Consider the following 25,998-nt stretch of genomic DNA (forward strand, 5'->3'; position numbering starts at 1 on the left):
GGTTCCGTGTGCTGGCGGCATGTCCGCTGTGCGCTGGGGCCGCGGCGCGGCGGGGTTCGGGAGGGCCCTGTGGCCGGCGGGACCCCCCGGCCTCCTGGCCGAGGAAGGTAATGAAGGGGAGTCCCGGGACCGCTCCCCACCCGCGGCCGTGACCTTTGGCTTCTCGACCCTCGGGATCCAGCTCTCTCCGACCCTTGGCCCTTTGCTCTTGGGAGTTCTGGGGAACCCAGTGACTCGACCCCGCTTTCACTCGCCCTTGGCCCACTCTCCGGACAGGGGTCGGCGGGGCACTTTGATCTTCGACCCTTGATTTCTTTTGGAGCCCCATGACCCACTATTTACGGTTTAGGGTTTTTAACCTTTGAATTGTCTGTGCCTTAGTTCGACGAACCTTTTATCCTCCACCCCACGCCCCAGTTTTCTTTTTTCCTTTGCCCGTGGTGCCCTTTCACTTTTGTCCTGTTAGTTTCTTTCCAGTGTGAGACCGGTGACCACTGACAGTTCCCACTGCCTTTAGGGTTCCTTTGCCCCGGATCCTGCCATTCCTGACCCTGTCAGGGCCCTCCCTCCCCCACCCCTGATGCCCGCCTCCTTCAGCCTCCCTGGTCTCCCCTGCAGGGGCCCTTGGTGGCGTCTGGGGCCGTAAGAGGAGCTCGACTGCCAGCCCTTGTGAGCAGGACCGCCGGAAGGACTGGGGCCATGCCGAGCTGCTGGAGGGTGAGCCTGACCCCCGAGGTTTGGGGCCTGAAGCCCCTTCCTCGCTGTTCCCCCGTCGGCAGTGCTGCTGGGAGCCCCCTCCCTGGTTCCCCACAGGGACCCCGGTGAGAAGGGATGTCAGTCTGTAAGGTGGGGTGACTCATGGGGTCCCGCTCTCTGGTGGTCCGAGGGCCCACACGGTGTAGCGAGTGCTGTACACAGCGAGCTCTTGTAGTTCCCTCGTCCCAGCAGGGGCTCCCCCTTTCCAGAAGAGACAGTCGAGGCCCAGATCTGTGGCTGGAGAGACTGGCTCAAGGCCACACACCGCTGCACGTGCAGAGCTGGGCTTTGAGCTATGACCTGACCAAGCTCAGTGGTCCTGGCTCAGCTTCCTGGGCTTGGGCGCATGATGGGGTCTGGTCGTGGTCATTGTCACCTGGGACGGACAGCCAGGTCCTGGCGGCCTCTGTAGCAAGTGGGGGGCATCTGTCCTTCTCGCCACCTCACTGTCCTCTCCTTCCCAGATGTCCAGTGCCTCCTGCTTCCCCTCCTGTCCCTCATCCAGTGTGTGGCCAGCAGCCAGGAGTGGGGTGGGGGAGGCTTTGAAAAACAACACCTAATTTCAGAAAACCCCAAACACGCAGATGTGAAGCCACAGGTCCCATGCGCTTCCAGAGCAACCTTCTTTCGTTTCTCACCCATCTCATGATTTTAAAGCTAAGCCCAGGGTCTGGAAATCTGAATCACTTCATCTCACTACCCAGCCTTGAACCGTCCAACTGTTTCCTCTGTCACAGAATAATCTCCAGACCCCCACTGAGGGCCACAGACCTCCGGGCCTTTGCCTACCTCCTCGGCTTCTGGCATCAGGAGCTTTGCACCTGCTTGTCTCGGGTCACCCCCCCAGGTGGCTCGGATGTGGCTGCCTCTGAGGGAAACCTGTGCCCACATCCTGCTTCTGCCACGTGTCCTGCCCGACGCTTTGCTGCTGGACAGTCTCCCGCACGTGCAGAAAGGGTCTGCTGAGTCTCTGGTCACTGAGGCCAGGGCCGCGCCTGTGTTTCTGCTCTGGGCCAGCTCTCTCTGGGGCCGATGTTGTAGTGAGACACAGGCGCAGGCAGGAGATGGATACCCTTGGTCCTCACGTTCGCGGATTCTGTGTTTGCAAAGTCTCCTACCAGCTGAACTTGTAACCCCAAAGCCGATGTACACCTTCCCAGCTGAGGTGGAGCCGGGCGACGCCCTGTCAACAGGCATCCTTTTCAGGGTGTATCTAGTGCCACGTTTTTGCATTGTGTGCTATTCGTTGGTGGTTCTGCAATTTAAAATGGCCCCAGGCGTGTGCTGGGGTGCTGTCTAGTTTCCTCAGCTCAAGGGGGCTGTGACATGCCTTTTGTAGAAAATCTGCATGTTCGACAAGCTTTGTTGAGGGGTGAGTTGTAGAAGTGTTGGCTGTGAGTTCAGTGTTAGTGAATCAGCAATACATAGGAAATAAGATATCTCAGATGAGAACTCACAAGACAGGGTTATGTGTGGACCTGTTGGTGGAAATATGACCACGGGCTTTCAGGAGCCCCATGTTTGCCTGGGAGTGGTGGTTCCCTGTTCACCAGCTCAGTGGCCTGAAACTCTGTAGAACAGAACTGCCCCAGGTCCTGAGAGCTGACTGTCCGTGAAGTGGCACAGGGCAGTGAAGTGGCACAGGGCAGCGGCGGGCTGTGAATTGTCTGTGTGTGTGTGGGCGGGGTGGGGTGGGGTAATGGCACGTGCAAAGGCCCTGAGGCCATTACGGATGGAGTGGGGTTGGGAGGGGCAGGGAGGTGCCGGCACCCCGGTGGATTTTGAAGGCAGAGCCCTGAGGAGGCGCTCACGGGCTGCATGTAGCGGGGGGAGTCGCAGACGACCTGTGACTTTTGGTCAGGCTGGGAAGGACAGAGCTTGGGGGGGTGGGGGAAGACGCAGAGAGGCAGGTTGTGGGCAACACCGGGAGCCTGTTTGGGTCGTTGGGTTCGAGTGGCTCGGGTGGATGGGTACTGGTTGGGTGGGCGGGGCATGCGTGGCCGACGAGGTAAGTCTAGAGACGTTTGCGGTGGTCAGCAGACACACAGGGCTGAGGTCTCTCGCCTCCTGGGCAGTGGGGTCCCCTGACGTCTCGCCCTCTGCCCCACAGTGCTCAAGGCGCGGGTGCGGCAGCTGCAGGCCGAGGGTGTGGCAGAGGTGACGGTGAAGAGGGTGGCCAAGAGGGTGGCCATTGCTCGAGCCCCGGAGGCTGGTGGCACCCAGCCACCCAGGCAGGCCCAGGCAGGGGCCGCGGGGGCCGCCCCCATGCTCAGCAGCCGCTGGGCACAGAAACTGGACAACGATCAGCGGCTGATGGAGAAGCGCAAGCGGCGGCTGGAGGGGAAGCTGCAGAAGCATGTGGAGAAGGTGGCCTGGCAAAAGCATCTGCGCTTGGAGCCCCGGCTGCTGAGCAGGAAGCTGGCAAGCCAGCTGCAGCACTGGGAGCAGGGGACGCCCCAGAACCCGTGGGAGGAGCAGCTGGCACAGCTGCTGCAGGAGGCCCCGCAGAGGCTGAGCGGCGAGGCGGCAGCAGCTCCGGCGGACAGAGGCCCCAAACCGCGGCTGGAGAGCCAGCAGAGGCTCCTGTCCTTCCTTGAGTGCTGCCTGCTCACGGGCCACCTGCCCCTGGCCCACCACGTGCTGGTCACCCACCACAGCAAGTCTCAGCAGCAGCGGCTGCTCACACTCTCCATGTACAACATGGTCATGCTCGGCTGGGCTCGCCAGGTGAGTGGCTGGGCCCAGGGAGCGAGTGCCCCGGGGTCAGGGGCAGAAGCCAACCTGGGGGCACTTAGATTCGAACCCTTGTCTTTTAGCCCCAGGGCTCAGGCCTTTGTCTTTTATTGTTTTAATAATTCTTTAGGCTTGTCGATTATGAGTCACACGTGGCCTTCAAAGCAAAGTGTGAAAATGACCAAAAGGGCAGGAAGAAGCTGTGCTCTGGTTCAGAGCATTTCCTTGGTGACTGGACCACGGCCCTGGTGCGAGGGGCGCTGCAGACCCTCCTCGGGGCTGCGAGCTCAGTGCTTTCCATCTAGCTTGTTCTTGTCTCGAGTTTCCTAGGTAGGATCCTTCTTTTTAATGCAGACATTCACAGCTGTGAATTTCCCTGTGGGAACGGCTTTCGCTGCTTCCCTCTCCCACGTCTTCTGTTTTCACCTGTGATTTCTCCTCTGACCTGTGGCTGCTTAGGAGTGTTGCTTAAGTGCCCTTGTGGTGAAAACTTCCCCAACACCCTCCCTCCCGTGGGTCTGTGGCCTCATTTGAGGAGCAGCAGGGAAAGCATTAGTGCCGGGCAAACAAGGGAAACAGCTGTGTGAAGACGCAGGTGCAACTCGCTAAGGCAGGTTGGCGGCAGGGACTTGGCTGTGCAGACTCACGCACAGAACGTGGCCCAGAGCCGCCTGATAGCGCTGGGAGGCTCCCAAGGGCTCCACGGCGACAGTCACAGGGGGCTTCTTGCCTGCATTGTCTTTGCAGGAGGGCACTCAGTTCCAGGAGTTAGTCTGCCTTCCCAGGTCTCTGGCCTCCGGCGTCCCCCCCACAAAGCGTACTGTTACGGCAGCATATTTCTAATTAGATGAGCTTCCTGGGGCTGCTGAACAAACTGGGAGGCTTAAAGTAGCAGAAGTTCGTTTTCTTTTAGTCCCAGCGGCCAGACGTCCGAGGTCAGGGCGTGGCAGGGCCCCACTCCCTCTGGAGGCTCCAGGGGAGGGTGCTTTGCGCCTGTGCCAGCTCCTGGGTCTGCGATGTCCCTTGGGCTGTGGCCACGTCCCTCTGATCTCTGCCTCAGTGGTCACACGGCCTCCTCCGGTGTGACCTCATCCTAACTGCACCTGCAGGAACCCAGTTTCCAAATAAGGCCCTTTTCTGAGGTTCCAGGTGGATGTGAGTTTGGGGGGCCCTAGGCAGCCAGCTTATGTCGGGCAGGCCTGGCTGCCACCCAGACCTGAGTTTAGTCCCGTTCTGCCACGTGCTCCCCGTGGCCACACCCCTCCCTTCCCTCTGAGCCTCAGGTTTCCCATCTTGGGAGGAGCGAGGGCTGTAATCCAGGGCTCCAACCCCATGTGTGTGTTTAACACTGTGAAGGTTCGAATGCATGTTTTCATGGTGGTGGTGACATTACTGTGAGTTTTTCTTTTCTTTTTTTTTAATAAAAGTTGTTTCCACTTTTTATTTATTTATTTGGCTGCATCAGGTCTTAGTTGTGGCTCGCGGGATCTAGAGCTCAGGCTCAGTAGTTGTGGCGCACAGGCTCAGTTGCTCCGCGGCATGTGGGATCTTCTGGGACCAGGGCTCGAACCTGTGTCGCCTGCGTTGGGGGGCGGATTCTTAACCACTGCGCCACCAGGGAAGTCCTCCTGCTGTGAGTGTTTAGAGGTAGGATAGATGGGCTGAATCTGGACCAGCAGCGTCTGGTAGGCCTTTCTGTGACTTCGCCAGTGCTCCTCATCTGCTCCAGCCTCCTGTTGCTGCTGAATCGAGTATTTAATTTAAACTAAGCTAAGGGGCTTCCCTGGTGGCGCAGTGGTTGAGGGTCCGCCTGCCGACGCAGGGGGCACGGGTTCGTGCCCCGGTCCGGGGGGATCCCGCGTGCCGCGGAGCGGCTGGGCCCGTGGGCCATGGCCGCTGGGCCTGCGCGTCCGGGGCCTGTGCTCCGCAGCGGGAGAGGCCACGCCAGTGAGAGGCCAGCGAACCGCCAAAAAAAAAAAAAAAAAAAAAAAAAAAAATAAACTAAGCTAAGTGGCCGCTGTGGTTGGTGACTACCGGCCTGAGCAGCGCCCCCTTCCCCCCGAACGCCGGGCCGTGCAGACAGTCACCTAGGACCCAGTTGCTGGCACGTGGTCTGGGGTGGCAGTACCTCTCAGACAGGGTGCAGGACACATGGCGGGGTGCTGGGAATGCCTCTCTCTGGAAGGGTCTGTGGCATCTCTCCTGAGCCACCAGTGGGCTGGAGGAAAAACCGCAGGGGAAGTTAGCCGGGAGGCCTGTGTGGAGGAAGGAGGCCTGGTTGTCGGGAAACTGGGTAGAGGAGCGGGCGGGCAGCAGGGAGCACTGTGGGCCGAGCTGGGGCTGCCCTTCTGCCCACACCCGGCCCCTCCGCAGGCCCTCACCCCGCTTGGTTCCCCCAGGGCTCCTTCAAAGAGCTGATGTACGTGTTCTTCATGTTGAAAGACGCCGGCCTCGCCCCGGACCTGCGGTCCTACGCGGCCGCCCTGCAGTGCATGGGGCGCCTAGACCAGGATGCTGGCACCATCCGAAGGTGGGTGGGTCGTTGTGGGGTGGCCTGGCTGAGCTGGGGGTTGGGGTCTCTGGAGCTCCCCGGGCACCGGCGTTATGAGCCGGGTGTGTGTGCCCTGCAGGTGCCTGAAGCAGATGACGCAGGACGGGCTACAGCTGCAGGGGCTCTTCACGGCTGTGCCGCTGAGCGCCGAAGAGAGGGCTGAGCTCCTGCGGGTTGTGCGCAAGGCCAAGCCCGCCTTCACCCCTCCGCGGCCGCCTGTGCCCCCGCCCCAGCTCAACACCTCGCCGCTGCTCCGGGAGATCTATGCCAAGGTGAGCTGGGGCCTGTGGCCTGGCACCTGTCGGGGGCGGGGGGCGGGGGTGTGTGTCGTCTCCGGGCGCCTCGGCCCCTCCCCGTCTCTCCTGGTGGGGTCGGCCCCACCTGACCCCATTCTGGCAGGAGGGAGGCTGCTGTGGGGGGCCCATGCCGCACCGTCCTCGGTTTCCACGTGGCGATGCAGCCGTGGGCCGAGCGTCGGGGTGTCGCAGGGCCTGTGTGCCCTCCCTAAGACTGGACAGCGAACTCCTCCGCAGGCGGCAGGCAGCGGGCGAGGCTACACCCGCCTCCCAGGGTGGAGCAGAGTGTGACGTCTTGAGGCACTGCTGGGTTTTGTCTTTTTACTGGGACATAATTCTCCTATTCTACAGTTCACCTTTTAAAGTGTAATTCAGTATTTTTTTTTTTTTTAGTATATTGATCTCTGTAATTCCAGAACATTCCATTATCCCAAAAGGAAGCCCGTCCCCATCAGCAGTCAGTCCCCATTCCCACCCCCCCGCCAGCCCCTGACAACCACTAGCCACTAACTCTCTGTGGATCTGCCTGTTCTGGACGTTTCCCATCAATGGAATCACACCCTGTGTATCCTTGTGTGTCTGGCTTCTCTCACTGAGCATCATGTTCTGGGGGTCCATCCACGCTGTAGCGAGTGTCAGGGCTTTCACCCCTTCTCAGGGTTGAGTGATGTTCCCGTGTGTGGAGGGACCACATTGTGTTTATCCATCACCTGTTGACGGACACTTCGGTCATTTCTAGTTTTTAAGCATCGTGAACCGTGCTGCTGTGGCTGTGGACAGGTCTTTGTGTAGATGTAATGTTTTGGATTCTCAGTGTGTTGGGTTTTGCTATTTTTAATTTATCTATTTTTGGAAGGGTCACACATTCACACAGCTGCAAGTTTAAAGAGAAAACAGCAGCATCCGGGGACTTGCACTGTCTTCCTGGGCATCCTGCCCGCCTGGCAAGGCCAGCAGATGCTGTTACACCAGCATCGTTGTCTTACTGTCCTGGGCCCTACTCTCCCCCCAGCGTTAAGGATGGATGATTTTCAGGAGACTTGGGAAAATGACTGATTCTACCAGGGGGGCGGGTGGGGGTCCCGGCACGTGTAGGGTGGGCAGCTGCTCTTCTTGACCTCGGGTGTGGCTGGAACCCTGTGGGACTCAGGTCGAGAGGTCAGGCACCAGAACCTCACCACCAGCCTGTTGCCACCAGCAGGATCCCGCTGTGTCCTACCCGAGGCTGCACTTGTCCCTGAAGGAGCTGCAGGGCCTCTTCCGACAGCAGCTTCGCATGGAGATGGCCACCACCGTCACCGTGGAGTCCGTGGAGAAGGTTCCACTGCTGACCAAGGAGGTCCTGCATGCGGTAAGGGGCTGGGGCGTGGTCTGCTCCGGCCGAGCTGGGCGTCCCCTGCCTGGGCAGGGTCGCGTGGGGGAGGCTGGCTGCACGGCAACCCCCACCACCCCCGCACTGAGCCAGGCACTGCCAAGGTGTAGGGCTGGGGCCTCGCGGGCTGCAGGGTTGGGTGGGCACGGTGATGACTCCTTGTGTGCCCCCTCCCCCCAGCGGAAGACCCTGGCAGGCCTGCGCGCCCGATGGAGGACAGCGCTGTACCGGGAGCTGCAGGAGACCAAGGAGAGCGAGGCCCACGCTGCTCGAGAAGGCCGCCTCTCGCTCTTCCCGTACCTGTGCCTGCTCAGTGAGAAGGACGTTGTGGGGATGCTGCTGCAGGTGCACGCGGGGCTGGGGGGAGGGGCTGCTGTGGGTGTGCCTGCGGGTTCCACACGGAGCGCAGGGCTCATGGTGCTCACTGCCCTCCAGACCCTGCAGGCGCTGCCCGCGCAGGGAGAGTCACTTCTCTTCCTGGCGCACGAGCTGGGTCTGCGCGTCTTCAAGAGGAAGCAGCTCAGAAACGAGGTGCAGGAACTGGAGCAGCGCTACTCCAAGTACCTGCACCTGCTGGCCTCCGACACCCAGGTGAGGCCCAGGGAGCCTGGGTGGGGAAACGCAGGCGTTGAGCGGAAGGCCCCTCCCCTCTCTCCTCTCCCCTTTACTGAGGCGGCCGGATTTGCCCCCAGACTCCACCTCATTTTCCTCACCTAACCCTGGGATAGCAGTCAGCTCACCCCTTCCTGGGGGTGGGTGGGGGTCTCCAGCTCTGCACCCAGACCCTCATCCCCCTGAGCCACCCTCCCACTCGCAGGTGGCGGAACCTTGCCTGCCACGGCAGCATTGGGAGGCACTGGGGGTGCCTGAGGCCCCCCACGAGCAGCCCTGGCCCATGTCAGTGGTGGTGCAGCTGGGCAAGCAGCTGGCGGAGGTGCTGGTGCGGGCCGTGCAGATGCCCAGCAGCCTGGCAGCGCCCCGGAGCCCTGGCACGCTCATCCCTGTGCTCTACCATGTGTACTCCTTCCGCAGCTTCCGCCAGGTGGGCCACTGTGGGGACGGGCCTGCGAGGAGGCCGCGGGCTCCGGGTGGTGCAGGGCCCCTGGGCCATGGTGGGATCCTGCCAAAATTCTGCTGTGGCCCCGGACCTGGTCTCAGGGTTGGGGCATCTGAGGGGACCCCAGGGCCCTCCTCCACTGCCTTTGGGGCAGCCCCCTGACCTTCTCCACCTGCCCGCCCCCAGATCGGGATCCTGAAGCCTCACCCGGCCTTCACGCAGCTGCTGGAGACGGCGGCGGAGCGCACACTGACCTTTGAGTCGACGGACGTGCCCATGCTGTGCCCACCACTGCCCTGGACGTCGCCCCACTCGGGCGCCTTCCTGCTGAGCCCCACCAAGATGATGCGCTCGGTGGAGGGCAGCCAGCAGCACCAGCTCCTGCTGGAGCGCTGCCCGCCTACCGAGCTGCACGGCGCCCTGGATGCCCTCACCCAGCTGGGCAACTGTGCCTGGCGGGTCAACGGGCGCGTGCTGGACCTGGTGCTGGAGCTCTTCACTGACAAGGGCTGCCCTCGCCTGGGTGTGCCCGCCCCGCCCTCCGAGGCCCCCCGGCCACCCGAGGGCCGTCAGGCTCCCAAGCGCTGCTTGCTGCCCGAGGTCTCGCCCGCTGAAAAGGCTGAGATGCGGCGGGAGCTGGCCCGGCGCCTGAAGGTGGCACGGGAGATGCAGAGCCTGCGCGCCGATGCACTGTACCGCCTGTCGCTGGCCCAGCACCTGCGGCACCGCGTCTTCTGGCTGCCACACAACATGGACTTCCGCGGCCGGACCTATCCCTGCTCACCGCATTTCAACCACCTGGGCAGCGACCTGGCCCGCGCACTGTTGGAGTTCGCCCAGGGCCGCCCACTCGGCCCCCACGGCCTTGACTGGCTCAAGATCCACCTGGTCAACCTCACGGGGCTCAAGAAGCGCGAGTCGCTGCAGGCACGCCGGGACTATGCGGACGAGCTGATGGAGGACATCCTGGACTCGGCGGACCGGCCCATGACGGTGGGTGGTGTGGGGAGGACAGCAGCTGGGCCCTGACCCCTGACCCCTGACCGTCTGGCTCTCCTGGCCGCCGCGGCACCCACTTCAGACCCACGCAGGCACCCCCCACCCCCTGCTTCTTCCCAGGCACCCTTCTGCTTGTCTTTCCTTCTGTCCTGGGCCGTCGGCAGCCTCCCATGCCACAGTAGGCCTCCCTCCAGGCTGGTCCCTCCCTGGTCTGTCACTCCTGTCCTCTCTCCACGCCTGTCCCCACACCACCTGGGCCCGCCCAGGAAGTACCCCCAGGCTGGCTCTGACCCCACCGGGCCTGGCCTCACCCAGCCGGCTGCTTCCTGCAGGGCCGCAAGTGGTGGATGGAGGCAGACGAGCCCTGGCAAGCCCTGGCCTGCTGCATGGAGGTCGCCCGGGCGGTGCGTGCCCCCGACCCCACCGCCTACGTCTCCCACTTCCCGGTTCACCAGGTGAGCTGGGGCACTCCGGTGTGGAGCGTGCCCTGCCCTTGTGGGCCCCTGCCAAAGGTGTCTTGCTCGGGCTGAGGTGCCGAGGGATGGCACGGGTGTCCGGCACCTGCCCATCCCACTCTGCACAGGATGGTGTTCCCACGGTGAGCAGCTTGTGCAGGCACGCCCCGCCCCTTTCTGTGCCTCGGTTCCGTTTCGTGGGGGCTGACGCCCGCCCGTCGTTGTGGGAGGTCCAGGGAGCTCGCCGTGAGCGGAGCTGGGGAAGCCTGGAGCTCACCTTGCCCCGCCCCTCGCTCCCTGCGCCTCACTCTCCATCACTCTCCACCCCTCGCCCAGGATGGCTCCTGTAACGGCCTGCAGCACTACGCCGCCCTGGGCCGGGACAGCGTGGGGGCCGCCTCCGTCAACCTGTTGCCCTCGGACCTGCCGCAGGACGTGTACAGTGAGGTGGCTGCACAGGTGTGCACCCACCCCGCCCCCGCTTGTTCTTATCCCCCAGACCCACCCGGCTCTGTCTTTCGAGCATCTGGGTACTGTGGACCCCACTGCCACGGCCGGCAACTGTCACGTGCCCCGGCAGTCAGGCAGGGTTCCTGGGGGACGTGTCAGAGGGGGCAATGGTGAGGTTCACGGGAAGAGAAGGAGCCTCGGGCTGGGAGGCTTTGGGGTGGGCGGGGCCCTACCCACTGACCCCCAGCTCCAACAGGTGGAGGTGTTCCGCAGGCAGGATGCCGAACAGGGTGTGCGGGTGGCCCAGGTGCTGGAGGGTTTCATCAGCCGCAAGGTGGTCAAGCAGACGGTGATGACCGTGGTGTACGGGGTCACCCGCTACGGGGGCCGCCTGCAGATCGAGAAGCGCCTCCGGGAGATCAATGACTTCCCCCAGGTGCGCGGGGCCGAGACTCCAGATCCTGCCGGCCACTGTCCTGTACCAGGTGGCCGCTGGGCAGCAGGCGGTCCTGACACAGGGTCTTATCTCTGCCCACCGTGGGGTCCTCCAGCGGGGCCCATGGGAGCGAGCCCACCCCCTCAGAGTGCGCGAGGTCACTGGCCCAGGGCCATCAGGCATCGTGGAGAGAACCTGGGCCCCGCCCACGCCCCCCCCTCGCCCTCTCCCCAGGACTTCGTGTGGGAGGCTTCTCACTACCTCGTGCGCCAGGTGTTCAACAGCCTGCAGGAGATGTTCTCGGGCACCCGGTCCATCCAGGTGAGGCCTCATCCTCCCCCTGCCCCCACCTCGGCCGTGGCTCCCCAAACCCGGCCCCCCTGAGCCCGGTGTCCGTCCCTGCAGCGCTGGCTGACCGAGAGCGCCCGGCTCATCTCCCACACGGGCTCGGCCGTGGAGTGGGTCACGCCCCTGGGCATCCCCATCATCCAGCCCTACCACCGTGACTCCAAGGTCATGGTATGTGCAGCCCCACCCCTGCCCCGCCCCTGTCCCCTGCCTCACCAGGCAGGACTCAATGCCCCCTGCCCCTGCCGCCCCTACCCTGCAGATCAAAGGCGGGCTCCAGAGCCTCACCTTCAGCAGCAGCGTGGACACCAGCCAGTGAGTGCACGGGGGTGGGGGGCGGGTGGGCGGGGCCAGGGCGCCTGGGCCGGGAGGCCACTGGGGTTGGGCCGGGCCGGGCCGAGGCTCCAGGGTCCCCCACCTTGCATCCCGCCCCCAGGAAGCCCAACACGCTGAAGCAGAAGAACGGCTTCCCGCCCAACTTCATCCACTCGCTGGACTCCTCGCACATGATGCTCACGGCCCTGCACTGCTACAGGTGCACCAGGGCTGGGGACCCCGCGGTGGGTGCCGCCCGCTGGAGATGGGGTCGGGCGAGGACCGAAGCTGTGGGGGCCCGGGGGACCTGGTGCCCCGGAGGCAACAGGCCTCGAGGCAGGGAGGGGTTGGGATGTGGCTGACTGGGCAGGGAAGGGGCTCCAAGTGTGAAGCTGGCCCTCGGAGGGTCCCCAGGCCCAGCCTGCTATTTGGCCTGCTCTTGATGTGTGTGGCCCTGCCGGGGCAGGCAGAGGGTGTCTAGTTTTTCACGTTCCTGTTAGAAACGGCTGCTCCTGTGCGGGGGGTGGGGGCGCACTTAGCCAGACTGCTGTGGGAGTTCTGTGTTCTTCCTGTGCCCCCCTGGGGTGGCTCGGGGACCCCTGGGATGGAGCTGTGGTGGAAGGGGGCCCAGCCTCAGCCATCCCCTATGGGAAGCTGAGAATCAGTTGGGCGGCAGCTGGGGGTAGGGTGGCCAAGGGTCTTCTTCCTAAGAGGAGAACTTGTCACTTGCCTGATGAGGGGCATGTGTGGCGCACAGACAGCTGCTGGAGTGCGCAGGGGTGAGGGGCGAGAGGAGAGTGGGCGTCACTGGACAGTGGGCCCCCCCAGCTGAGCGGTGGGGAGGGGCTTGAGGTGAGAGCTGGGCCAGTGCTGGGCGGCGGGGGGGTGTGGATTGTGAGGGAGGGGACCTCAAGGCGTGGCCTCTCCACGGGGGCCCCTCACTGCTGCCGCAGGAAGGGCCTGACCTTCGTCTCGGTGCACGACTGCTTCTGGACCCACGCTGCTGACGTTGCGGTCATGAACCAGGTGCAGGCCCACCCCAACTAGGGCGGACACCCCTGGCTCTCACGCCCCCAACCTTATCCCCTCCTGACCGGGGAAGCCCGGTCCCCCTGCCCCTTGGGCCTGGTTCCTGGCTGCTGACGCCCCCCACCCCCCCGCCACAGGTCTGCCGCGAGCAGTTCATCCGTCTGCACAGCCAGCCCATTCTCCACAACCTGTCCAGGTTCCTGATCAAGCGGTTCTGCTCCGACCCCAGGTGAGGCCCCCCCAGCCCAGCACCGCAGAGGCCGCTCCCTCTCTAGGCCGCCCCGGCCTTACCCCCACCCCGCCTTTGCCTTCAGGGCCTCCAAGAGCATCTGGGTCTCCAGGCTGATGGACACGCTGCTGTCTGTGCCCAAGGCAGGTGAGGCCCGGGGCTGGATGGCCCCTCACCGGGCTGGGGGCGGGGCCTTCCCCAGGGCCCGCCCCCAGCCTTCTGCTGTGCTCCGCAGGGACCTTCAACCTGGAGCAGGTGAAGCACTCCACGTACTTCTTCAGCTGACGGCCAGTGCTGCCTCCCTGTACCTTAGTGTGAATAAAGGTCTGTCGCCACATGGGGGCTGCTTGCCTCGGGGAAGGGCGGGCTGCGCCCTGGGTCCAGGCAGAGCCATCAGACGCGGCAGGCTGGGCGCCAATGCTGTCGTTTATTGCGCGGAATGGGGGCGTGGGGCTCATGGGGCGTGGGGGGTGCGGTGGGCGCTGCTGCCTCGGCTTCAGTACATTCACCGTGACGGCAGGGACCCCCCGGCCTCGCCCCCACGCTGGGGCGCTGGAGGGAGTGGTGTGTGCCCACTCCGGGGCGGTCACCGCGGACGCGCGTGGACAGGGACCAGGCTGGTTATTGCGTGAGCGCGACGGGGGCAGCGGGAAGCCGGTGGGCGAGGTATTGCACTTAAAAACAGATCCTCATTGGAGGGCGAGGGCGGGCGCGGGCGGGGCTCCACGGCCCTCTCCCCTCGGCCCCGGCCGGCCTGTCCCCGCTTCACAGTTGGGGGAACTGAGGCACCGAGGTGAAGGGAGCCCCCTCGCCCGCGCAGGGCCGCCGGGGGCAGGGGCGATGTGGGTGGGCTCAGGGCGATGGGTGGCTTGGCGGGGGTGTCCCGCCGGCCCGGGTCGCCCGTCCGACTACAACTACCTACGTCTCCTCTATGGCTTCTGGGGCGGGCGGCCCGGGCTGCGCAATGGCATGGCTTTGGTCTGAGTGACAGCCCCGCCCCGGCCTGGCTGGGCCACAGGGCGGCGCGCAAGGGTCACAAGTTGGACGAGAGGCGTGAGCGCGCGGAGTCCAGCGGGTCGGGTCCGCTGGTGGCGCCAGGCGAGGGTGAGGGCGAGGCTGAGTCCCTGCGGTCCGGGCTGGGCGCTGCGGCCCGGGCGGCGGGCGCAGGCCCCAGGCGCGGCGTGGAGCTGCTGGCTGGGCGCACCGAGGCTCCGGGGCCGGGGCCCGGTGCGCCGTGGGGCAGCGAGGGCTGCGAGGCGGACAGCGGGCGCGAGGCGCGGCTCAGGCGGCGCACTGGCAGCGCGGGCCCGGCGCGGGGCGCAGCGGGTGAGCCAGGCGCGCCACCATAGGGCGAGGTCCGCGGTGCCCGGGGGCTGGAGGGCGCACCCGGGGGGCTGGCAGCGGGCGCGGGCCCGGGCGAGGCAGCGGTGGGCGCGGGCCCGGGGGGCAAGCGGCGCACGAGGCGCGGCGAACCGAGCGCCAGGGGCCCAACGAGTGGGCGTGCCACCTGCGGGCAGAAGCTCATGGCCACGGCCTGCTGCAGCGTGGCGATGGCCGAGGCGCCTTGTGGCGGCGGCGGCGGCGGTGGCGGGAAGAGGCTGACGCGCTGGTCCAGCTCGGCCTGCTGCACCATCTCACGGTCGTACTTGACGATCTCCTGGATGATGGCGTTCTCCTGGTTGTTGAACACGCCCGAGTTGAGGTCGTGCTGCACCTTGTGCAGCAGGATGGAGTTCTTCTTGCCTGGTTTAGGGGAGGGGGGAGCGTCAGAGGTGCCTGCGGCCGTGCACTGCACGCATGTGTGGAGCGCCTTCTGCGTGCAGTAAGCCTGCATCTAGTGCCTGCTCTCTACAGCCAGCACGAATGGAGCCCCTCCTGCATACAGCAAACGTGCCAGGTGTCTGCTGTGTAAAGGAAGCTGAACTTGTACACCTACCGTATACAGCAAGCATGAATCAAGCACCTTTGTGCGTAGCAAACAAACACATCAAGCACCTGCTTCACACACAAAGCAAGTATGAGACACTCGAATCCTGCCAGCATGTGTGGAGCACTTCCTGTATACAGTAAGCATGTATTGTGCACCTGCTGTGTACACCACGCAGGTATCACACACTGTGCAAAAGCGGCACACGCAGACTCCTGCCTGTATACGGCCGGCATGCTAAATGCCTACCGTGTACATAGTAAGCATGGGTTGAGTGCCTACTGTATATAGCAAACACATCTAAGCAGATACTGTACAGAGCAGAATTTTAAGTGTCTCTTATAAACATTTTGAGTGCTTTCTGAGTACTGGGAAGTCTTAACTCTTCCCTACCGCATCCCATTTTGCTTTTCTAGCCATTCGCTGTCTTTATTCCCACACATAGCACCAAGGGCCTCTACCTCTCTGAATCCTGCTCTAGTCTTCAGCAAGTCCTTAGCCATTTCTAAGGATCCCCCTGCCCGCCCACCTCTCCCTTTACCCAAAGCTACCCCCCCCCCCACAGGCCAGGCCACCAGATTCCTCCTTCCTCCACCCTCATAAAGTGCACATCTGATCAGGTCCTCCCCTACCTAGGATCATCCATGGCTCCCCAGTGCTTCTGACCTACAGCCTGAACGCCTCCCTCTACAGCCCTGTGGCCTCCTGTGCCTGATGCCCACCTCCTTCCCAGCTTCCCTGAGTCCCTGGACTCCAGGCCTCTTTCCCACCTCAGGGCCTTGGCACATGCTGTCTCCACTCCCAGAACATGCCTCTGTCTTTCTACCGGCAACGCCTACCCATCTGGGTCTCCACTTGGAGTCACAAGGAAGCCCCCCCGACATCCCCTCCTCCATGACAAGCCTGAGGGTGGCCACCACTTCAGCCTCGTGGGCCACATCTACACCTCCCGGCAAACAGTAGGTGCTCAAACATTTGCCTAGGGAGCAGAAACACCCATTTCCCCATCCTTGGGAAACTGGGGTCGTGTTTGGCCAAGGGAGAAAGTGGGTCAAGGAATCTGGTCCGGGGGTCAGAAGGGGCCCTGAGGGTCAGCTGGGCCATGCCACCCCGCTCCTCAGGCGGCCCCCCCGACAGCCACTGAGGCTGACCGCTGGGCCCACTCACCGATGCGGTCCAGGCGGTCGATGGCGACTGTCTCGAAGGCCCGCCGCATCATGGGGTACTCCTCCAGCACCTCGTTGAAGTTGTCCACGCTCAGCGAGTAGAGGCGGCAGTAGGTGTCAGCCCGCACGCTCGCCGTGCGCCGGCCCCGCGTCAGCAGGCAGATCTCTGCATGCAGCCCGGGGCAGCGTCTCACTGCTGGGCCACACCCAGCGGCCCCAGCCAGCTGTCCCCAGGGCCCTTCCAGCCAGCAGAGCAGTCCAGCCTCCCCCTGCCCCAGGGCCTTCCTGCTGCGCGTGCCAGCCACGCCCCTGCCCCTGGGTTCCCCACCCTGCCCTCCGTCTGCCACTGGCACCCCTGCCCACAGACACTCACCCCCGAAGTAGGAGCCGTCTGACAGCTTCATCTCCTTGTTGCCCTTGGTGAGCACACTGACCACCCCGTGCTGGATGAAGTACATCTTCTTGCCAACTGTGCCCTCACGGATGATGTAGTCACCCGGCTGGAAGACCTCGAACTTGAGCTTGGTCAGCATGGCCGTGACGAAGTTGGGGTCGGCATTGGCAAACAGTGGCATCGAGGCCACCAGCTTCCGGCAGTTGAAGTTGACAATCTCCTGTAGGGGTGGGAGGTGGGGGTGACGGCAGGGCACACAGCCGCTCCTCCATCGCACCCTACCTTTGGGACTGTTGCACCTCTCAGACCTTCGGTTTGTGAAAGGGATTTAACACGTTAGCCTGAAAGCCAGCATCTTAATAGGCAAACACTGGAGGTTTTGCCACCAAAGAGAGGATCAAGAAAAGATTCCCGAGATCCTCTGCTGTTGAACTCTCTGTGTTGGCAGTACTGGCCTATGCAGTTAGACACGGAAGAGCATTCGGAGACGTAAGAATTGGAAAGGAAAAAGTAAAACTGTCTCTTTACTATCTGTATTAATGGAATTGCCTGAAAAACCCAAAAGAGTCAATGGAAAACTGTAACAAGGGAAATTAGTCAAAATAGCAAGTGATTAAAGAAACCAACATGAAAACCAAGAGCCTTAAAATGAATCCACGGTGGTAGAAGTCAGGATGACGGTTATCCTTGGCAAAGAAGCTTCTGCGGGATGGAAATGCTCCACATTTGATCTGGGTGGGGGTCATGTGGGGATTTCACTTGATGGAACATCCATCGGGGGTGCCCTAATGACGGGGCACTTTGCTTACCTTAAAAAGAAAATCAGGCTTCCCTGATGGCGCAGTGGTTAAGAGTCCGCTTGCCAATGCAGGGGACACGGGTTCGAGTCCTGGTCCGGGAAGATCCCACATGCCGTGGAGCAACTAAGCCCGTGTGCCACAACTACTGAGCCTGTGCTCTAGAGCCCACGAGCCACAACTAGTGAGCCCGCATGCCACAACTACTGAAGCCTGCACGCCCTAGAGCCCATGCTCCGCAACAAGAGAAGCCACCGCAATGAGAAGCCTGTGCACTGCACAGAGTAGACCCCGCTCGCCTCAACTAGAGAAAGTCCGTGTGCAGCAACAAAGACCCAACACAGCCAAAAATAAATAATTAAAAAAAAAATCCACAGCTTTTGTACATGCAAACGAAAGCCACTCCAAAGAAGACGTAATGGATGAGAAGACCCCATTTCCACCCACATAAAGAGCTAAGTAAGATGCCATGGCACGAGTTTACCAAGACATGGCCAAATCTATATGAGGAAACGTTGAAAACCCTCCCAGAGGCACAGAAGAGCCTTGAACACATTGTGTCCTCAGAGAGCACTGCTCACCATCTTCGAGATGGAAGACACCCATTCTCCCCAGGCAGGGATACAGCTCACAGAGCCCTGTGGAAGTGCTGCCCGGCTCGCTTCTCGATAACCGGGGCTAGTCAAGTTCATTTAGAACAAATGAGCAGAAGTAGCAGGAAGCCTGTGACAAAGAAGAGCAGGGAGGGGGAACTCGCCCTCTAAGACACCAAAGCACACCGCAAACCTCTGCGCGATACAGGCACACACAGAGCAGACAGGCCGATGGGACAGATGAAAAGTCCAGAAATAGACCCAAGCAGGAGGGAACTTCAGCTTAAGGTGCCCCTCCCCCACCAAGTCTTGGGACAGAGCTAGATGGTTCAGCCCCACACAGCAGATGAGCCTGGATCCCTTCCTCACGCCAGATTCCACGATAAATTCCAAAGGCATAGAGGGTCTACATGCCAATAATGAAACTCTACAAGTATTAGAAGAAAACGTGGGCAAATTCCTCTAAAGCCTGGGTGTGTACAGCAAGCAGGTATTGTGCACCTGCTGTATACAGCGAGCATGTATTGTGTGCCTGATGTCCACAGACAGTAGATATTGAGAACCTACTATGCACAGCAGTCAGGTGTTAAGCACCTGCTGTGTACAGAAGGCAAACACTGAACACTACACTCACTCTGTTACACAAGCACACATTGAACACTCACTGTGTACAGCAAGCATACATGCAGCACCTGATGTACAGGGCATAAGAATTCCACACGTGGGGGAAAAAAACCACAGTAAGCAAGTTTTAAAGACAAATGGCCAGGGACTTCCCTGGTGGTGCAGTTGTTAAGAGTCTGCCTGCCAGGGCCTCCCTGGTGGCGCGGTGGTTGAGAGTCCGCCTGCCGATGCAGGGGATACGGGTTCGTGCCCCGGTCTGGGAGGATCCCATATGCCGCAGAGCAGCTGGGCCCGTGAGCCATGGCCGCTGAACCTGCGCATCCGGAGCCTGTGCTCCGCAACGGGAGAGGCCACAACAGTGAGAGGCCCGCATACCGCAAAAAAAAAAAAAAGTCTGCCTGCCAATGCAGGGGACACGGGTTCGAGCCCTGGTCCAGAAAGATCCCACAGGCCACAGAGCAGCTAAGCCCGAGAGCCACAACTGCTGAAGCCCACACGCCTAGAGCCCGTGCTCTGCAACAAAAGAAGCCACCGCAATGAGAAGCCCGCGCACTGCAATGAAGAGTAGCCCCCACTAGCCACAACTGGAGAAAGTCCGCATGCAGCATCGAAGACCCAACGCAGCCCAAAATAAATAAATAAAACACTCCCAATCTTTAAAAAATAAATAATAAATAAAAACAACAAAAAGACCAAAAGTTCTATAGGAAAACAAGCAAAAGTTATGAACAGTTTACAGGAAGAGAAATGCAAATAAGCCCCTGATGGCAGGAAAATAAGAGAATCGCACCTGAGGGGTGCACCTCTCACCTCGGCGTTTTGGGACCGTCTCCAGGGTGTCCCTCGTGGTGCTCTCGGTGCACAGACCGGCAGGGCCCTGACCCCACCCTTGCCTCTGCCCTGTGCCGCGAGCTCCTCCGGCAAAGCAAACAGGACCCGGAGAGGGAGCGCCAGGCACGGACACCCCGGAGGCCTGCCCGCCTTTGTTTTGTGTTAAAAAGGCAGAAAATGGACGGAGAGAGCAGGAGGAAACTGGGCAGAGGGACAGGACAGAAGATGGGCGTTTTCTGAATATATCTGGATTTGTAAATTTGACTTTATGTAAACACCTGAGTCATGATCAAACACAGGTCGCCCGGGGCTGGCGGGAGGGGAATGGGGAGTGAGGGCCGGGTGTCCTGAGCGGCCGGGAAGGCCAGGCCGTGGGCTTCGGCGGCAGTGGTGGCACCACTCTGAATACACCCGACACGCACGGCATTTCATGCATTTTGTGGTCTGTGAGGTGTCTGTCTGTAAATGCGTGAATGAATGAAAATAATTACCAAGCGAATATTTTCAGTGCAGGTAGCCACAGTGCTTGCCTGCTGGGAGGCACCTCCACCCTCAGAAGAAACTCTAGTGCCCGTTCCTCTCCCTCCTCAGGGCCACGCAGGCTCACACTTGCCTCTGTGAGTTGCCCCAAGCCCCTCCCCACTCCGTCCCTCCCAGAGCTTCCCCTCTGGCACCACCTCCCTGGAAACAGGGCAGGGCACACAGCTGGCGCCCAGTAACTGCTTGCTGAGGGTCACGGGTTGAACTGTCCGCCCACCACCATCATACGCTGAAGTCCTGAGCCCTGGTACGTGTGAACGGGGCCAGATGTGGAAATAGGGTCTTTGCAGGTGTGATTGGTTAAGATGAGGTCGTGCTGAACCCAGTGGCTGGTGTCCTTACAGAGGAGGGTACACAGAGACACAGGAACAGGCCACGTGAAGATGAAGGAAGAGGCCGGGGTGATGTGTCCCCAAGCCAAGGACACCGAGAACCGTGGGCCACAACAGGAGCTGGGAGGGGCAGGAAGGACCCTCCCTGGAGCCTCTGGAGTGAGCACCCCACCCCTCACCTCCTGCAGGGGCCCGTGGGGCTCCCCCAGGACCCTCCTCCACACGCGGACCCCCACCTCACCTCCCGCAGGGGCCCATTGAGCTCGCCCAGGATGCTGTCCTCGTCGAACATCTTGCCCTGGTAGCGGTGCTCGTAGTAGTCATGGATCTTCTGGCGGAAGTCAGCAGGCAGCTTGTGGAAGGACATGTACTGCTCCACCTGCTTGTACTGCAACAGGGCGGGGGGCCCGGGTCAGCGGCCGCCGCTCCCGAGCCCCTGCCCCGAGTGGGCCTCGACTTAACAGTAACACAATACGAGATGCCCAGGGCGATCTGAACTTCAGATAAACGACCAAAATGCCCCAGACACATATATCCTGGGCAGGGGACTTCCCTGGTGGTGATGTGGTCAAGAATCCGCCTGCCAGTGCAGGGGACACAGATTCGAGCCCTGGTCCAGGAAGATCCCACGTGCCGTGGAGCAGCTAAGCCCGTGTGCCACAACTACTGAGCCCGCGCTGCACAGCAAGAGAAGCCACTGCAATGAGAAGCCCACGCACCACAACTAGAGAAAGCCCGCGCGTAGCAGCTAAGACCCAACGTAGCCAAAAATGAATGAATGAATTAAAAAAAAAAAAGTTATTGCTATGTCCTGAATTTCCTTTTTTTGGGCCATACCACACGGCATGCAGAACTTTCCCTACCAGGGGTGGAACCCGTGTCCCCTACCTACAGTGGCAGCGTGGAGTCTTAACCCCTGGACCACTGGGAAGTCCCGTCCTGAATTTCATCTGGCAACCCTTCCCCCCCACCAGCACCCCACCCCCAGCCCGTAGAGGGAGCTGGACTGGCCCCTGCCCCAGAGGTCCCAGACCCTTTGGTGGCCCTGATCTGTCTAGAAATCAGCCCAGCTCCTCCTGAGCAGGGTACGGGTGTGGGCACCAGGAAGGGATGCCAGGCCCTGCTGTCCACAGGATGGCACCCTCAGGGGAGCCCTGGCCCCGCTTCGGCCCCAGCCCCGCCTGGCCACAGCTGCCCTGAGCTTAGCGGAACCCGTGACAGCAGGCGGGTGGCGGCACCAGCTTATGTTTGGGTGGGAGGCCGGTGGCTTCCGGACAGCCGGGGTGCCTGGCGCCAGGCCCAGCTGACCCAGCCGACCCGACTGCTGGGCACTGCTTGGGAGGTTGCGGCTGCCTGGCCAAGGCCAGCCATCGGATAGCAGTGCAGGGCCAATGGGGCGATGTCCCAGGGACCAGGCCACCCTTGGCCTTAGGGAGGGGAGACTGAGGCAGAGTGAAGCCTGAGGCTGACCTCCAGAAAGGGCTGGCCTGTGGGGTCCCACCCGCCCTCTCTTGGCCCTTCCCGGCCCACAGCCCTCGGATTGGCTCCACAGGTTCCCCCACCAAGGCCAAGTGCCAGGACATCCTTGCTCTCCCAGAGGCTTCCCCTGTGTCCTTGAGCGACCCCAGCACCCCAGCCCCTCCCGAGATGGCCCAGAGACCTTTCCCCCCACCCCCGGAGCCCCCTGATGCCCCTCGGACTGGCCCTGTCCTGTTTGGACCCCTCCGGCTCCTGTCCCCTTCCTTGGCCTGTGTCTCCCTTAACCCCTCCTGCCCTGCTCCCCTCCAGGCTCCAGACTTCCTTCCTCCACAGAGCTGGGGGGATGTGGGATGGACCCTCAGACCCACGGGGGCGCCTCCCCGTCTCACCTTCTCCTGGTACTGGCGGCGCGAGGAGTCCAGCGACTGGATGAGGGCGGTGGCGTGGCCGATGAACATGGCGTAGCAGGTGGCGCCCACAATCATGCTCAGCATCGTCAGCCAGATGTCCGTCATGCTCTCCGGCGCCTGCCGCCCGTACCCGATGCACAGCATGTGGCTCATGGCCTTGAAGAGCGCGAAGGAGTAGAGCTCACTCCACGAGTGGTTCTGCAAGGCCACGGGCGGGCGGGCAGGTGGGTGGGCGCTCGCAGCCCCCAGGGAGCCCCTTGACACACACACCCCCCAGGGCCCCCGCCTGCCCGTCCTCCCCCAGGCATCCAGGTGGTGAGCTCCGTGTCTTCCAGAGGTAACCAAGGGAAACTGAGACTCAGGCAGCTGACATGGCGTGCACACACGTCACAGCAACTCAGCAGCAGGTGCGGGTCTGAAGCCGCCTCCCCACTTCAGTCCTGGGAGGCTCAGAGGGGGCCAGAGTCTAGCCTTGGGGGCTCAGGAGCCCCCACCACTTTTCAGCCTCTGACGAGTGTCTGTGAGGCCAAGAGAATGGGAAAGTTCCAGGGACCCCAGAAACAGTGAGCTGGGAACACTGACATCTGATCAGAGGGGCGGAGAGGGGGGAGGCATCAGGCAGGACCAGGAGCCCCCTCCCAGTCCTCAGCTGACCTGGTTAGGGGAGGGGGCAGCGGGCCCGGTTCAGGAAACAGGACCACATGCCTGGGTGTCCGGCCAGACAATGAACTGCCTCAGCCAGGCAGCTGTGCCAGGTGCCAGGCTGGGCACCCGCGGGTTTTCCCTCCGCTGCTCCTGCCCGTCAACGCCCACCTGCCCTGTGCCCCACGTGCAGGAGGAAAGCTTTTAACACTCGGCATCTCAGCCAGGAAGTAATAGGTGCTTGTGAGTCTCCAATTTTTATTTCTCACGGCCCATGATACCACCTTCCCATTTGAGGACTATGATATAAAACTGTCTTTTAAATACATGTATGCAAATTAAAAAGTGGAATGCATTGCAAAGCACAGTAAGCAGATGATGCGCTCTCTGGGGGACAGAAACTGTCCTATAGCCCTCAAACGGTCAAAGATCTCCATGGTCCCGGGGTCTGCAAGGCAAGGCTCGAAGTCGGATAGCAGCCCAGAGGGGCGCTCACCCCCAGAGGAGTGTTTCAGGTGCCATGCGCTCCGGGAGCGGATGTGGGGCGGGGGGCTCGGGGCTCACCACCATGCCGTTGATGGAGACCCAGCAGTTGCGCGGGAAGTCCTGCAGCATCGGCACTAGGAACTGCAGGCAGCCGTCCCAGTGGCACAGGAGCAGCATCATGCTGATGAGGTTGCAGATGCGCATGACCGCGCTGGCCAGGTCATAGGTCATGTGGAAGATCTGGGGGGTGGGGCGGCGCCCGTGAGAGTCCCGCAGACGGTGTGCGAGGGAGAGGCCTCCGCCCATGGCCTCTTGCGACCCGGGCAGTGGGAGGACGAAGCCCTCCGCAGGGCCCACTCCCCTTAGGAGCCGCCCCACCTCACCACGCCCCCCACGCGGCCAGTGGGGCCCCCGCTCCCGTGAGACCCGTTGCCTTTCAACGTAATGAAGCACCCTAGACTAGAGCACATGGCTCCCTGCCCGGCCTGCCGCCCCGGGCGCCCAAATCTCTCTGCCTGGCCGGCTGCCCACTGCCCTCTCCCAGGACCACGGCCTCTTTCCGCAGCCTTGTCCCCACCCACTCCCCGCCTTGGAGCCTAGTTGCTGTCCTGGACAGTGGCGGCGACTCTGAGCCCGCGTGGTGGCCGCGGGCTTCAGGAATCAGGTCACACTCAGTCCAGAGGCGGGTCTGAACTTGGGGGAGAGGGGCGTGATTTCGCTTCTCGGAGCCTCAGTTTCCCCGTTGCCACCGGGGCTGTGGAGTCTGCCTCTTACAGGGTAGAAGGAAGGAGAGCGGTGCGGATGCGTCAAGCGTCCATGCTGCGCTCCCTGTGACACCCCCCGACCCTCCACCGGGTACAAGCTCCTGTGACCACTCCCCGTGCCCCCCCGCCCCGAGGCCCAGGTTCCACCCCTAAGGTTCCTAGGCCCCTCACTGCAGTCCCTGTAACTCTGCCCAGTGCCCCACACAATGACCCCACTCGTTTGCCAGTATCCCCACCTGTCCTCTCACTGTGACCATGCCCCTGGACCCCGGTAGCCCCGCCCAGAGTCTCCCATCATGGCCCCGCCTTTTTGTTCCTGGTGCCTTCTTGCCCCCTCCTGCAGCCAATGGCCGGGTCCCATCACAGCATCCTCACCCATCACCACACCCTCGCCCATCACAACCCCGCACCCCTACATCCTAGACCCGCTCCAGCCCATCACGACCCCACAGACCCCACGCTTGCATCCGCGTCGCTCATCACAACCCTGCCCACGCCCATGGCCCCGCCCCTGCGCCAACGTGCAGCCGTGCTCACCTCCTCCCATTGGTGGATGTAGCGGATGAGGCGCGACAGGCGGAGCAGGCGCAGCAGGCTGAGGATCTTGGTGAAGCGCACGATGCGCAGGGCGCGCGCCGTCTTGTAGACCTCGGAGTCGATGCCCTTCTCTACGATGAGGAAGATGTAGTCCACGGGGATGGAGGACACGAAGTCTACCACGAACCACGTGCGCAGGTACTTCTTCTTGATCTTCTCGGGGTCCAGGATGATCTCCGTGTTGTCCTCGATCACGATGCCCGTGCGGAAGTTCAGCACCAGGTCCATGAGGAAGAATGTGTCCGAGACCACGTTGAACACAATCCACGGGGCCGTGGTCTCGTCCTTGAAGAAGGTGATGCCCACGGGGATGATGATGAGGTTTCCCACCATGAAGAGCAGCATGGTGAAGTCCCAGTAGAACCTGGGGGCGAGGTGCAGCCGGTCACGCGGTCACACCTCCACCTTTGCGCGGGGCCCTCCGCAGAGCCTGCCTGCCCCACCACGCGCGCATACGCCTTTGAAGACCAGCCCAACGCTCGCCTCCTCCGGCAAAGCTGAGACTTTGGCCCCGGCTAGTGTGGACCCTGCCTCCAGGAAGCCCTCCCAAGCCCCAGACAGCACTCCACTGCCGGCTGGGCTCCCCCAGCCCAGGTCCCTCTCGCTGGCCCAGCCTGACCTTCTCTCCTTGAAGAAACCGGAGACCTGGAAGAGTCCAAGAGGCCGCTCAAAAATTGACTAAATGTTTCCCAGGACCAAGAAGGCCCAACGTGCCTGGCACAAGGCTGCCGTCCAAAAAGCAGTAGGGTCGAGCCAGGAGGGGGAGACAGACAAGCGGAGGAGCTAGAGGGGCGGGGGGGTGGGGGGTGGGAACTGCAGCCAGGAGGGTTGAGTGGCTGGGCGGCCGGGGGCTGCAGGTGCCGGGTGGGCACCGGACATCCACAGTTTGACATACAGGTGCAGGACCCCCACCCTGGCCGGACTTCCCGGTGGGGCACCGGAAGGCTGAACAGGGGGCACTGGCTGTCCATCCATTTCAAGAAGCACCCGGGGGGGCTGGGGACCGGGCAGAGGCCAGGGTGCCAGGCCGTCTGGGAGAAAGGGAGAAGCCAAGGCCTGCCCGGCAGAACGCAGGGCCAGGTGGCAGAAGAGCCTGAGGGATGGGACTTGGCCACGGCTTGGATGTTTCATGTGATAAATACGCCTGAAAAAGGGATGACTGGCCAAATATGCCCAGGACCGATACAAGTCCTGGAGGTCAATTCCAAAACTCCACCCGGGAATTCTGTGCTCCCAGAAAAAGGCCCGTCCATTTGAGGAATATTAACGGCCAGGCACAGTGTTCTGAGTCCAGCATTTACCCATGAGGACAGACAGATGCAGCAAAGGCCACATGGAGAGATGCCCATCCCTGCGGCAGTTGATAAAATAGGAATCAAAACCACTCCAA

General features: G+C 62.1%; 3 protein-coding genes across 9 annotated transcripts in view; 1 reads left to right on the forward strand and 2 right to left on the reverse strand.

The window, feature by feature from the left end:
- On the forward strand, positions 1 to 15,117 carry POLRMT (RNA polymerase mitochondrial). 7 transcript variants are annotated; one of them, XM_060094803.1, is made up of 21 exons: positions 1 to 107; positions 619 to 717; positions 2,867 to 3,483; positions 5,889 to 6,019; positions 6,120 to 6,312; positions 7,535 to 7,687; positions 7,889 to 8,053; positions 8,144 to 8,299; positions 8,526 to 8,750; positions 8,952 to 9,758; positions 10,097 to 10,219; positions 10,556 to 10,678; positions 10,926 to 11,426; positions 11,511 to 11,624; positions 11,716 to 11,768; positions 11,890 to 11,988; positions 12,722 to 12,794; positions 12,935 to 13,026; positions 13,112 to 13,173; positions 13,262 to 13,350; positions 14,881 to 15,117. In XM_060094803.1, the coding sequence occupies exons 1-20, from the start codon at positions 20 to 22 to the stop codon at positions 13,309 to 13,311; spliced, it is 3,924 nt and encodes a 1,307-aa protein (XP_059950786.1). In that variant the 5' UTR covers positions 1 to 19; the 3' UTR covers positions 13,312 to 13,350; positions 14,881 to 15,117. The 7 variants fall into 7 exon arrangements, with proteins under 7 accessions (XP_059950786.1, XP_059950785.1, XP_059950789.1 ...); XM_060094802.1 differs by lacking the exon at positions 14,881 to 15,117 and adding an exon at positions 14,570 to 14,631; XM_060094806.1 differs by lacking the exon at positions 14,881 to 15,117 and having other exon boundaries at positions 10,926 to 11,105; positions 11,340 to 11,426; positions 13,262 to 13,444.
- Positions 1 to 25,998, reverse strand: part of BSG (basigin (Ok blood group)) — a 252,324-nt gene that overhangs the window by 204,673 nt on the left and 21,653 nt on the right. The window lies entirely within an intron of this gene.
- Positions 13,548 to 25,998, reverse strand: part of HCN2 (hyperpolarization activated cyclic nucleotide gated potassium and sodium channel 2) — a 21,179-nt gene continuing 8,728 nt past the window's right edge. The window contains exons 2-8 of the mRNA XM_060094808.1: positions 24,549 to 24,972; positions 23,326 to 23,487; positions 22,099 to 22,317; positions 20,472 to 20,618; positions 16,493 to 16,733; positions 16,121 to 16,285; positions 13,548 to 14,769 (exon numbers count right to left, since the gene is read on the reverse strand). Of these exons, the coding sequence (XP_059950791.1) occupies positions 14,060 to 14,769; positions 16,121 to 16,285; positions 16,493 to 16,733; positions 20,472 to 20,618; positions 22,099 to 22,317; positions 23,326 to 23,487; positions 24,549 to 24,972 (2,068 nt within the window). The 3' untranslated portion in view covers positions 13,548 to 14,059. The remainder of the gene's footprint in view (positions 14,770 to 16,120; positions 16,286 to 16,492; positions 16,734 to 20,471; positions 20,619 to 22,098; positions 22,318 to 23,325; positions 23,488 to 24,548; positions 24,973 to 25,998) is intronic.

Source organism: Mesoplodon densirostris, chromosome 3, assembly GCF_025265405.1.
Source record: "Mesoplodon densirostris isolate mMesDen1 chromosome 3, mMesDen1 primary haplotype, whole genome shotgun sequence".
Classification (NCBI taxonomy): domain Eukaryota; kingdom Metazoa; phylum Chordata; class Mammalia; order Artiodactyla; family Ziphiidae; genus Mesoplodon; species Mesoplodon densirostris.

What these genes read in the sequence shown, in the direction of transcription:
- POLRMT (XM_060094803.1), top strand. Translation starts at nt 20, where the DNA reads ATGTCCGCTGTGCGCTGGGGCCGCGGCGCGGCGGGGTTCGGGAGGGCC. An exon ending in ACAGTGAGGTGGCTGCACAG is followed by an intron (nt 10,679 to 10,925) that starts GTGTGCACCCAC and finishes CAGCTCCAACAG; the next exon opens with GTGGAGGTGTTCCGCAGGCA. An exon ending in ACGTTGCGGTCATGAACCAG is followed by an intron (nt 12,795 to 12,934) that starts GTGCAGGCCCAC and finishes CCCCCGCCACAG; the next exon opens with GTCTGCCGCGAGCAGTTCAT.